General features: G+C 45.4%; 7 protein-coding genes across 7 annotated transcripts, besides 13 other annotated features; all 7 read left to right on the top strand.

Annotated features, from left to right (window-relative positions):
- Window positions 1-11,602: a sequence feature (heterozygous, Esmeraldo-like haplotype).
- Window positions 70-100: a sequence feature (AT_rich).
- Window positions 385-430: a sequence feature (A-rich).
- Window positions 668-840: a sequence feature (A-rich).
- On the top strand, window positions 924-3,941 carry Tc00.1047053506695.49 (hypothetical protein, conserved; the record flags this gene model as incomplete). The annotated part of the gene is made up of 1 exon (XM_801693.1): window positions 924-3,941. The coding sequence occupies one exon, from the start codon at window positions 924-926 to the stop codon at window positions 3,939-3,941; it is 3,018 nt and encodes a 1,005-aa protein (XP_806786.1).
- Window positions 4,001-4,039: a microsatellite.
- Window positions 4,091-4,116: a microsatellite.
- Tc00.1047053506695.40 (hypothetical protein, conserved) lies at window positions 4,153-4,965 on the top strand (the record flags this gene model as incomplete). The annotated part of the gene is made up of 1 exon (XM_801692.1): window positions 4,153-4,965. One exon carries the CDS (start codon window positions 4,153-4,155, stop codon window positions 4,963-4,965), a length of 813 nt encoding a protein of 270 aa, XP_806785.1.
- On the top strand, window positions 5,565-6,614 carry Tc00.1047053506695.30 (protein kinase, putative; the record flags this gene model as incomplete). The annotated part of the gene is made up of 1 exon (XM_801691.1): window positions 5,565-6,614. The coding sequence occupies one exon, from the start codon at window positions 5,565-5,567 to the stop codon at window positions 6,612-6,614; it is 1,050 nt and encodes a 349-aa protein (XP_806784.1).
- Window positions 6,860-6,880: a sequence feature (GC_rich).
- Window positions 7,165-7,204: a microsatellite.
- Window positions 7,290-8,387, top strand: Tc00.1047053506695.20 (hypothetical protein, conserved; the record flags this gene model as incomplete). Its single annotated transcript, XM_801690.1, has 1 exon — window positions 7,290-8,387. One exon carries the CDS (start codon window positions 7,290-7,292, stop codon window positions 8,385-8,387), a length of 1,098 nt encoding a protein of 365 aa, XP_806783.1.
- Window positions 8,440-8,466: a microsatellite.
- Window positions 8,726-8,756: a sequence feature (AT_rich).
- Window positions 8,813-8,853: a microsatellite.
- Window positions 8,879-8,904: a microsatellite.
- On the top strand, window positions 8,914-9,897 carry Tc00.1047053506695.10 (actin-like protein, putative; the record flags this gene model as incomplete). Its single annotated transcript, XM_801689.1, has 1 exon — window positions 8,914-9,897. One exon carries the CDS (start codon window positions 8,914-8,916, stop codon window positions 9,895-9,897), a length of 984 nt encoding a protein of 327 aa, XP_806782.1.
- Window positions 10,168-10,199: a microsatellite.
- On the top strand, window positions 10,252-10,464 carry Tc00.1047053506695.7 (hypothetical protein, conserved; the record flags this gene model as incomplete). The annotated part of the gene is made up of 1 exon (XM_801695.1): window positions 10,252-10,464. One exon carries the CDS (start codon window positions 10,252-10,254, stop codon window positions 10,462-10,464), a length of 213 nt encoding a protein of 70 aa, XP_806788.1.
- On the top strand, window positions 10,827-11,602 carry Tc00.1047053506695.4 (hypothetical protein, conserved; the record flags this gene model as incomplete). Its single annotated transcript, XM_801694.1, has 1 exon — window positions 10,827-11,602. A coding segment is annotated over one exon (776 nt), but the record flags the coding sequence as incomplete, so codon positions are not given.

Raw genomic sequence — 11,602 nt, 5'->3', positions numbered from 1 at the left:
GGGGGGGGGGGGGGAAGAAGGAAAGAAAGGCAAGGCAATACAAAACAACAACAAAGAATAATCATCATGATAATAAATAAAATAAATAAAATAAATAAAAGGTAAAAGGAAGAAGAGGAAGAATAACAAGAAGCAGCGAGAGACGGAAAACGAAACAATTGGACAGAAAACGGAAAGGGAAGGCCAAATTCCAAACAAATGAAAACAAAAACAAAAATTAAAAAAATGTTTTCCATGATGCAAAACTCCTCCCTTTGTTTCTCGCCGAGAAAACTATTGTTATTATTAGTGACCCCCTTTTTTTTTTTTCTCTCTACATGGTTCCTGTTAATCTTGCGGCGGCGAGAACGTAACAAAAACAACAAAAAAGTTACCTTTGCGTGCTTTTTTCTCTTTTACTTTGTTTTGTAATTTTTTTTTTCTTTTTTTTGCTGAGTGGAGTGCGTTTGCTTTTACCTTATTTTTGTACTGTAGTAGCATGCAGCCCGTGCAGGTTTTTTTGTAAAATGTAGACTCCTGCGTCTTCAGGCCGAGTTAATATGCTGTAGCCACTGTAATGGGTGCGCGTGTCAGGAAATAACGGTAATTTCGTTGGATACGTATTGCGACGTGGATTTTTATTGCCGCGCCATATTCTTGTGTTTACTGTTGTTGTTGTTGTTGTCGGTTTTTTTTTTTTTTGTTGTTGTTTTGTTTATTTATTATTTAGTTTATTTATTTGTGTTTTTTCTTAGTTATTATTATTTTTTCCTTTTGGCTTATTTGTTTGCTGCTGCTTTTTTTTTTTTTGTGTGTGTGTGCTTTCTTCTTTCTTTTCTTTTTTTTTTTTTTTTTTTTTTTGATGCTTTTCTCTACGCTTTGCTTTTCTTTCTCCCTCTCCCTCTCTTACCTTTTTTTTTTTTTTCCTGTCAAGGAGGGATGAAATGAGAAGGCTTGTCAAGATCCGCCCCCTGCTTGGCTGCTGGTGGGTGCAGCGTCGAGGTGCCGTGGACGGGCAGGCCTTCTTTGAACTCTACGGGAGAAACCCTGACGATGACGATGTGGACAATTCACAAAGTTTTGGGACCTCTATTTTTTCGTTGGCTGTTGGCGACGCCTTGCCGGAGGATACATCAGCAAAATGGATCCATGCCCTTAATGAATTCTCCGCCCAACTGTATGCAAGGCCCAACGAGAAGGTGCATCGTTCCGTGGTGGGGAAGGCCTTGGAGGCTCTGGTAGCATCGACATTATTGCCACATTATAGGCGGTCACGATGCAGTCGGCAGAGATGGGAGTCTGCGCTTTGCGTTTGGAACCATGCGGACCAAACGGATCACCGTGGCGCTGCGCTCTTAACAGCTGTGCTCTATTACAACGGTAAATACGATGCCGTGATACAGCAGGTGGAAGCACGCTGGTTGGAGGCATCTGCACGTTCCATTAATACGGATGATATCCCACATGCTTTGAGGCTGATGAGCATTTATGTGCTTGCCTCATCTTTTAGAGGGAGAAGATGCTTCCCGCGGTTAATGATGGGAAGGATGAAAGAGCTCGCCGAATTTGCAGGGCGTACGATGCGTGATGGAAAGGCGACCGACGTTGCACGGGAGTACAAAGTATTCCTTTGCGCACTGGATTGGTACTTTCATCACACGGAGGATTCGAAGGAGAAGCATTTTGTTGCCTCCACATTTCTTCCTTTAACGCCAAAAAAACTTTGTTCTTATGTGTTTTCTACGGAATCTGTGAATTTGGATAGTGTAGGGAAGATCCTGCCTCCTGCTATGCTTTTTCGTGCTGGGATACAGTATGCGGCTAAGGGAGAGAAGGAAAACCTGTTGAGCCTCTTTACGGACTGCAAACAACTTGAATTATCCCAAAGTGGATTTCGATTATTTCAACTTTCGACACGGCTTGGGGACATGATCTCTCGGATGTCAGGTGTGACGACACGTGGTCTGTTGGAGGTGGTTGGATTCTGTGGAACTGCCCTGAGTTTTGATTCACTTAAAAAAGTTGGTTCCACCCCTCGCTGTCGCAGTGCCGTTCTTGAGGTGCTTAGTCGCATGGAAGGACCAGATGCCTATTTTGCAGTTCGACATGTCCTTTTTCACCACGGTACCGCGGAGGCGTTGGCTTTTCAAGAGACACATGGAGATATTTTTTCTGGGGATGCAAAACTTGTATGGCGAACTGCATTGCAATCGATAAAGGACTCTATTTCGCAAGGCGATATCAATTGGCGTGAGTCATTGCCCACGGCGCTGCGTTTATTGAGTGATGCCGGTATGAACTCAGTTTTCTTTCAACTTCTGAAGGAAAGCCATAGCGAAGGTGAAGGGTCCTCTCTTATGACAGCTTCCGCATTGGGACAGGCTACACGTCGCTCTGCACAATGGTGGCGCTCATGTGATGTACTTGATATGATTGTATCGTGTAATCTTCCACGAACACGAGCTGATGATTTGTTTCTTAGTGATGCCTGCTTACAGACTTTGTATGCCTTGCGAGATGCCAAACGCTGGAAAGAAGCACTTGCCTTCTACACATCGCTTGCCCCAGTAATGCCGGAAGCGGCACATGGAGTGCTTTGTTCTGTTGTCTGTGGCATGCCGGCGTCAACACCTTGGGAGGAGGCGTTAGCTACAGCTCAGAGCTTTGGTAACGTCCCTGAAAAGTTTTTGAAAACGCTACTGTGTGCTCGAGATCCAGATTGTGTCAGTGCTTTGCAACACCAAAGTTTTTATTCTTGGCGGTACATGCTCCAAGGCTATGCCGAGGGTGGTCGCTGGCGACATGCACTGAGATTGATTGAGGGTTGTAAGGAGGTGGAGTTGGATGCATGGATCTTGCTTCTTCGCTCAGCGCAACGCGCTCCAATTGGTGATTTGTCTTGTGAATTTTTTAAATGTCTTCCGCAATTAGTTTGGAGTCATAAGGCTTTGTTAAGGCTAAACATTTTAATTGCCGAGGGTCATGGATATTTAAAGGAGTTGCGTGACGCCTTTCAGAATCAAAAGGAGAACACTTTGGTGGCAGAGTATGATGCGTTGGTATGTTTTTTTATGGAGGGTTCTTTTCCCTCAAAGAAACTGACCTTTACAGATGAATATGTTATTCACCGATTGCTAATGTCTCCTGCACCTTCTGTGGGGTCAATATGGGTCACTGTTGGGTGGACCAATAACACTTTAGAGGTGTTCAAACGCAGATACATGGGGAATATGAAATCCTTTGTCCAAGGGCACTACAAGATTCATGCTTCATGTATTGCTAAGAAATACTGCAGTAATCGAGAAGGCACTTTCACGCTGCGTGTCATTCCACCTCATGCGACCCTGAACACAAGTGATACACTCATTTCCGTGATGGGGGATGTGATTGTGGCGTATAAGCCGCCTGGGGTAGAGCCACATAGCTACGCCCGGTTGGTGGCTCAGCGGGTTCAGGCGGGAGTGATGCATTACTCCGCATATCACCTGAGCCCGTCCTCATGTGGTCTGATTCTCCTCTTGGCGTCAACAATTCCTACGAAAGCTGTGCATCTTGAAATGAAGGTGTTGGCTCGGGTTTTTCCTGTGAGCACCATGTCTTTACCCCTTTTATCTACCGAATTTTACAAGGCGTACACGATGGATGTGATATCGGGACCGTTTTCGGACGGCGGCGTTGTGGTCAAAGCCAAGTGTTGCTCTGACTTGGATGGACTTCTCGCGGGATCATTTTACCGTTTGACGGAGAGCTTGGCTGGTGAGGGCTGGGGAATTTCTTTGCAGGAGAGTGGTACTTGTAGTGGTGCCAAAAAGGACGAATTCGTATGTCTCACGGAGCTGGTTTTGTCTATTCACCACGTGGGTTTAGAGAAGGAACGAATGTACTTTTCTGCTCGCATTCCTCCCTCGTGTATGGCTCAGCTCGCACCAGAGGAAGGTCGCCTTTCTCATATTTTGTGTTGACCGAGTTTCCTTTGCAGATATGCACAAGCCCTTTTTTTCTACCGTTACGGCGAATATTACTGCTGCTGCAGCTGCTGCTTCTGCTGCTGCTTCTGCTGAAGGTTTGTGCGATTTCTTTTCTATTTTTATTTTTTAAACCTGCATGCAAATTTTTTTTTTTTTTTTTTTTTTTCTTGTTGGTTTAGGAGTTAAGAATTTTTTCACTGAGTCTATGGAAGCCGTGACACATATTGTGAACCCGGGAGGTGAGGGGGCGTTTAGCTCTGTCGCTGATGCCCTGAATGCAGCCGTCTCTGGTGAAACCATTGCTTTAAAGCCAGGCCTGTACGAGGAATTATTGAAGGTGGCAACGGAGGTCACAATCACGGCAGTACCAGATGATTCCTTGGCAGAAAGTGAGGCTGTGATCACGAATGGTGTTGTTATTGTTGCCAATGTCACCATGAGAGGGCTGCAAATATCTGGCAAGATCGATGTTCGCAAAGGTCATGCAGTTATTGAAGACTGCGACATTCATCATGGCTCTGATGGTGTTCGTGTGGGAGAAGGCGCAAAACTCACCATTCGACGTTCTCGTATTCATCACTGTGAGTCTGGCGGTGACGGGATTTTCTTTACCCCTGGGTCATTCGGAGAGGTGGTGGACTGTGACATTTACGAGTGCCGCGTCAATGGGATTCATGCTCATAACGCTTGTGTCACCGCTGGCAACAATCGCATTCGTGATGTCCTCTTTGGCATTTACTTTCGCGGACAATCAACAGGGGCTATGGAGAAGAACTCGATAGAACATGTTAGAAAGTTTGGCATTTACGTGGCGGAGGGAAGTGATCCGGTGGTTCAGGGGAATCAAGTTCGGGAGTGCGGAATGCACTGCGCCTTTGTCTCTCAGGGCGGTAAGGGAATTTGGACAGAGAACAATTTTGAGGGCTCAATGCATGTGCTGACTGGCTGTGCTGCCAAGTTGGGTTCCAACCAAATTAGCGGTAAACTTGATGTGGACGCTGCGCCCGTCGTGGCCTAGTCTGTTCCCTGCGGAAGAGATCGATTGATTTAGTTCTGCCTGTGTGTGTATGTGTTCGCACACGATGCATGTAAATAACATTTTCCTGGCAACAAGAAGGAAAAAAAAAAAGGGGAGGAGAAGAGTTTTTTTTTTTTTGTGATGGCTTCCCAAACTTGTGGTTTTTAGGGCAAGGCACTTCACCTCCTCTTCTTTTTGTCACTGCTATCCCCCCACCATTATGCGACTCGGGAAACATCAACAGTACATGACACCTGAAGGAGAGAATTATTATTTTTTTTTTTGCTTCATTCTATTTTGTTGGTAATTTACACCTATTGTGTTGTGTTTCTGTTCGTGGTGGGTTTGTGCGTTCAAGGAAGGGATGAGTAGGGCGAGGGCAAAATTTTCTCTTGGTGTTGTGTCCTTTGATTTCACACCCACGGAAAGTGTTGATGCTGGAATGTTGATGTACTATTTGAAGTGTGGCTTTCATACGTTTACCTTTCAGTTTCTTTTCCACATGTTCACCGCCATTATGTATTGGCTCAAATTTTTTATTTTTATTTCTCTATTTTTGTGTATACGTTGTCATCTCTGTTTCCTCTTTTCTGTTTGAAATGAAGGATAAATTGAGGGCAATGGGTCATCCTGCGATGGATGCCGCTGATAGAGAAGACAGCCATGCTGGCTGTTTTTCCGATAGCGTTGGCATGCAGACGTACTCGTTAAACACCAGTTTAGGTGCGATGCACATTATGAGTCGACTAAATAATGAAATGAGTTTCGTGGAGGATACCGCGTCGGGGTCATTTGGTGTGGTGAAAAAGGGCGTATTGGACCTTGACCGCCAGTGCTATGCGGTTAAGCAGACGAAACGGGTGATATCTGGTGAGGGGGATCTTCAACAGCGTCTACAGGAGGTGTATACCTTAAGTGCATGTAGCCATCCAAATGTCCTGCGTTATTTTGATGGATGGGTAGAAGACAGGGCTGTTTTTGTACGTACAGAGTGGCTCTCGGACGGTTCAGTTGCTGATTTCGATAGGCCTTTTTCAGAGGCGTTATTGCGTTCCGTTATACACCAAATAGCGTCTGCATTGCACTGGCTTTTATGTCATCATATCACACATCGAGACGTGAAGCCGGAGAATATTTTGGCTCGGAAAATGGAGGATGGCACGTATACCTTCAAGCTAGCGGACTTTGGCCTTGCACGTCCTCTCTTTAGAGATCGCCCAAACACGGGTGAAGAGTTTCGTGGCACAAATGACGATGATGGCGACCGTCGTTATCTTTCTCCAGAGGCTTTTGCCATCTCCGAGTTTTCTCAGCAAAAGGGAGAGGCAGATGTTTATGCGTTGGGTGCCAGCTGCGTGGAGCTCATGGGCGGCGACCCATCGCTTGTTCGTAATGGCTGCTACACCGGGAATTTTCACATTTATAGTGCTGAACTGCAAAATTTGGTGCAGTGGATGACGCGACTTGACCCACAGGAGCGCCCGGATGCATTTATGGTGGCGCTGTTGACTGTTGATCCCGCATTAAAATCCACAAGAGGGTTTGCACGGCGCATGGCGGCAATTGAAGGTCTGCGCGCATCGGTTGCGGAACTAGAAAAAAAAGTTGCTGAAACAAATGCCACCGAAAAAGAGGAGGGTGGCGCTTAGTTGGTGGTGGTCTTTTTGCTGAGCAATTTTCAAAACGAACATTTCAGTCGTCCTGTTTTGCAAACAACAGAAGGGAGAGCGGGACAATCAATACAATGCATCGTATTTGCTGCTGTTGGGTTTTTTTTTCTTCTAACTTGCCTTCTTTTTTTTCTTAGTGTGTGTGTGTCTGTGCGTCGGGCGTATTTATGCATGCATTGGACGGTTCTCTGATGTACGCAATGGATCTTTTTTTTTTTTTTTTTGGGGGGGGGGGGGGGGCGGGGTTGTTATGGAAGTGTGCCCAATACACAAATTGCCTCGCCTCTTGTCTTCCTCATACACTGACGCTTGCAATGTCATGTGCGAAGAATACGTATATAATAAATATATCTTTTTTCTTTTTTTGCCCGTGTGTTTGTCTGCCCGGATTCATATTCATATTATTATTATTATTATGTTCTGTATTTCTCTGCTTGATGTGTAGTTGCCTTTTTTTTTTTTGTTGTTGTTGTTTTGTTTTTTGCCCTGTTTGTTTATTATTTATTAGGTGAGTAGCTAAATTAGACCAATATATAAATATACATATACATATATATATTTATTTATATTGTGTTGTTTTTGGTTGTTTATTTGTTTGTCACGTGCATCATTTCTTGTTTGGCTTTTCCTCCCTTTTTTGATAACTTCCCGGTGATGTCTAACGACGAGTTGTTTGTTGAGTCATCTGGCCAAAAGTACAAACTACAAACCCTCTCGGACTTCCGCGCCTTCAAACAGTTTGCGCTTTCCGAGGATAACTGGTCAAGCCATTACTCTGATGCGGTCACAACGGTGGAGTCACGGCCTCCGGAGGACACCTCGGTGGGACTCAACATTGTTCGCGTTCGGCGTGAGATGCGAGGGGTTCCGGGTGTGGACCTGTATGACAACTTACATGACGCCAAGTACCGTGAGGTGTGGGATGAAAATATGATTGAGGGCTATAATATTGTGAAGTTGAATGCGCATAACGATATTGGGTACTACTCCGCGAAGTTTCCTTGGCCTCTGAAGAACCGTGACTTCTGCAATATTCGCTCCTGGATGGAGTTTAGTGACGGCGAGTTTATTATATTTAATCACTCTGTGAAACACGCTGATTGTCCTGAAAAGAAGGGCTTTATTCGTGCTCGATCGATTCTAACTGGATACTTGATCCAGCCCTTAGGTGAAGATGGGTGCGTTTTGACTTATATCACCCAAAGCGACCCTAGGGGCTCTATCCCACATAGTGTCATCAACTTCACCGCAACACGACTTGTCCCAAAGGTGATGACCAAGCTGGAGACCAGTACCAAGAAATACCCAGCTTATGTCAGTCAGAATCACACTGTCTCTCGTGAGGCATTGTCGTGGCGTACACCAAAGATGGATTGGAATAGTTCATATCATTTTCCTCGTGACGAGATGGCTTTTAGAAATGTCTTCGTACCTCATATAAATGGGGACACAAGTGATAGTGAACCTCATGTTACCCCTGATGCGGCGACAAATGCGCCAAGGGCAACATCGCCGTCGGCTCCTTTTGTAGCCTCTGCAGTCCAAACGACAGAGTCCTTCTCTTTGGCACCGGTGGCACCCAACTTTAGCGACGATACTGTAGCCGTTCAACAATATAGGGCGCTCATGCAGGAAGCCATCAATACCGTGGACCGAACCTTTTTGCAAGATGGAAAACCGCCTGAGATGAGTCAATACTTGACACGACTGTCGTATATAATTGATGGTATTAGACAAACCACTCCGCATTGATGGGTTTCTGAGGAATGGTATCTGGTTTGAATTATTCTTTTGGACCCCTTTCTTTTTTTTTATTTTTATTTTTACTTTTTTGTTTGCCGCGTCTCTTTGTACGCTGCCTTTTTGTTGGGCTTCTCTTCCGATGTGCAATATAACCGAAGAAGAGAAACAAACAAACAAAAAAACTTGGAAAAGAAGGAAAAGAAGAGGGGCAGGTGTGCGATGTTTGTGTTTTGGATTGGAATGAAACGGAATGTGTGAGCTGCCTCCTGTGAATTCATGAGGAGGTGGGGCAAAAGAAAGGCGAATAATAGTAATAAGGAGCAGCAGTATTCTTGGTTGAAGCCTTGAAAAAATAAATAAATAAATTAATTAATTAAACTGCATTCCAATTCCTTTTTTTTATTATTTATTTTCAACTCTTTTCTTACGCTCTTTTTATTTATTTATTTATTTATTTATTTTTATTTTTTTTTTTTTGGGGGGGGGCTTTGCCTTCAAAGGGAGGAGGAGGAGAAAGAGGAGGAGGTTGAAACGCATGGATATTACGTTCGTTGCTGATTGCGGATCGCACACGGTGAAGCACGCATGCTTTTCAAAGACAGACAAGACCCTGGGGTTTGATTCTGGCGTGAGCGAGGTGCCCAGCACGGCGTACTTGGATGATGCCCTGGACGTGGTGCTGTTTGGACGACAGCTTGCAGAGTTACTTTCTGATTCCTGTCCCGTGGACTCTGGCTTAACACTTTCGTTACTTTTGGACGTGTTGCTTCCGCAGTGGAAGAGGGAACTCATTTTAAAGTGCTGTTTTGAGTATCTAGATGCCAAACGTGTGTTTCTGGGCTACGCAGCGGCAACAGCTCTTTTTTCTGTGGGGAAAACAACTGGAATAGGCATGGACGTTGGGTACCGCGGGGTTCGTTTTGTGCCTGTTGTGAATGGCATTGTCCAGACTTCTCTCTGTGCCGAGGTGCAGTCGGTGGGTGCTCGAGGCGCAGACTGTGTGTTGAATCGTCATCTTCCAGAAGCGGAGGAGCCAATTCTTCGCGCGTTGAAGTCTTCCGCGTGCTGGGTTGGTGAGGAGCCCGTCGCGCTGCCCTCACGCTTGACGCTTCCCGACGGCAACAGTCTGCCGTTCCCAATCAGTTTTGCTGCGTGCCGGGAGGCCGGCGAGGCGTTGCTCTTTCACCAACCACACATTAGTGCTCCTGTTGCCGTGCACTATGCGTATCAGAAGAGTTTAATGGATTTTCCCTTCTTAAACGAGTGGGTGCTTTTTGGCGGCGCGTCCGCTGTGAAGGGGGTGCGAGAGGTTTTTCGTGGTGCGCTGAGTCATGCCGTGGCACCTTTGCAGGTGACCCCGCATCATTTGCAGGCAAAAGTACCCATGCATGCACCGCTCTCAGGTTGTGTTATTCTCTCTCAGTTGAGCAGTTTTAAGGGCATGTGTGTTCATGCGGCAGAGTACGAGGAGGAAGGGCCACACCGTTGCATTCACCTTAAGGCCGTCGATGGAAGGTGAATGAAAATACGCATGAAGAAATGTAGAAGAGGTGTTGTTGGGCGTGGGGCACGTTGGGCAACCATTTCTTCTTAAAAAAAAAAAACCTCTCTTGTTTGTATGTGTGCATTGTGCCGCAGCAACTACTTCTTATTTTTCCTTTTTTTTTTCTTTTTGGCTCCGATCTTCTAAAAAACTTCGCCTTTTTTTTTGTTTTTTGTCGTGTGATGGTTTGAATTCAATTGAACGAACCCGCAAAAAAAAAAAAGAAAAAAGTGATAAGGAGTGTAGCACAGACACACACACACACACACACACACGCAGAAACTACTGTACGTTGAGACGTATGTGTCTCCCTGTCTTTGGGAGTCAAGGATGGGGTTATTTAGAGCGTTGAAGTTCCGTCTCATTGCGCGGTATGAACTCATGCGAGCTCGGATGGCAATGCGTGGCGTGGCTGATCATGAACTGATTGGCCGTTACTGTGGCCTTGCGCTCATTCCCTTCACAGTCTACATCTGTGCTGGCACGATGCAAGGCTACGCGAAGGATCGCGTGAAGGATTCTCTTTCCAAGCGCGGCAAGTGACATGAATAGGGTCTTCTTCTTACTTTTTTTTTTTTTTTTGTATGTGTTGCGGTCAATTGTTGTTATTTGGGGGCCTCTGAGGAGCGGACATCTGTGCTTGTCGGGAAGAAGTTGGTCCCATCCATGATCCGACTGCTGAATTTAGGGGCTTTTTAAACATTTATTTCTGCACACTTCTCATTTCTTTGTTACCGTATCCTACATACATGCACATGCACATTGGAGGAGAAATTACAGAGGACTTGGAATTTGACTGGGGGAAACACCATAAATAACAGTTGAACAAAGAACACGCTCACACAATTTTGTATACTGGCAAAAGAAGGGAACCAAAAAGAAAAAGGGAATAAAGAAAAGGTGCCATGCTCTTGACAAGTGGTCGAGTGAGGCGGAGAAATGCGGCGCCGATACAAAAGACCATTCAAACAAAGGCGTCCGTGGTGGACCAGCTGGAGGAGGCGCTGCAGGCACGGGATTTCTCCAAGGCCACAACAATGCTAGAGTTCTACAAGACGACAAACCAGCCGGTTGGCGAACTCTCCATTAACCCATGGCTGGCATACAGTGCATTTCACATGAATGATGTGGGAAAGGCTATTGATGTCTACAAGGAGTTATTGTCCCTAGAACGTTGTGATCCAATGCACTATATCCACATGGGATGTTGTCACTTTGTTAATGGATCCTACAAGGAGGCAGAGGAGTGTGCGTTAAGGGGACCAGAGTGTTCTTTGCAAACACGTTTATTGTTTCACATTGCCCAGAAATTATACGATGAGGAAAAGTTGCTGGTTTACCACCAGAAGTTGAAGGATACGGTTGAGGATCAACTTTCATTGGCCGCGGTTCATTACTATCGGGGCCACTTTCAAGAAGCCATTGATGTTTACAAGCGAATTCTACTAGAAACCCGAGAGTACGTAGCACTCAACGTGTACGTTGCGATGTGTTATTACAAGTTGGACTACTATGATGTTAGCTTGGAGGTGTTGAATGTATACTTGCAAACACATAGCAACAGTGCCACTGCCATCAACTTGAAGGCATGCAATCACTACCGTCTGTATAATGGCAAGACGGCAGAGGGAGAGTTAAGAGTACTCATCGACCTGCAGCGGTCAACTTACAATGTTGAGAA

The sequence above is a fragment of the Trypanosoma cruzi genome, genomic scaffold (genome assembly GCF_000209065.1).
Source record: "Trypanosoma cruzi strain CL Brener 1047053516711 genomic scaffold, whole genome shotgun sequence".
NCBI classification, from domain to species: domain Eukaryota; phylum Euglenozoa; class Kinetoplastea; order Trypanosomatida; family Trypanosomatidae; genus Trypanosoma; species Trypanosoma cruzi.
The sequence above is the reverse complement of the archived record's forward strand: the minus strand, read 5'-3'. Positions and strand labels throughout refer to the sequence as shown.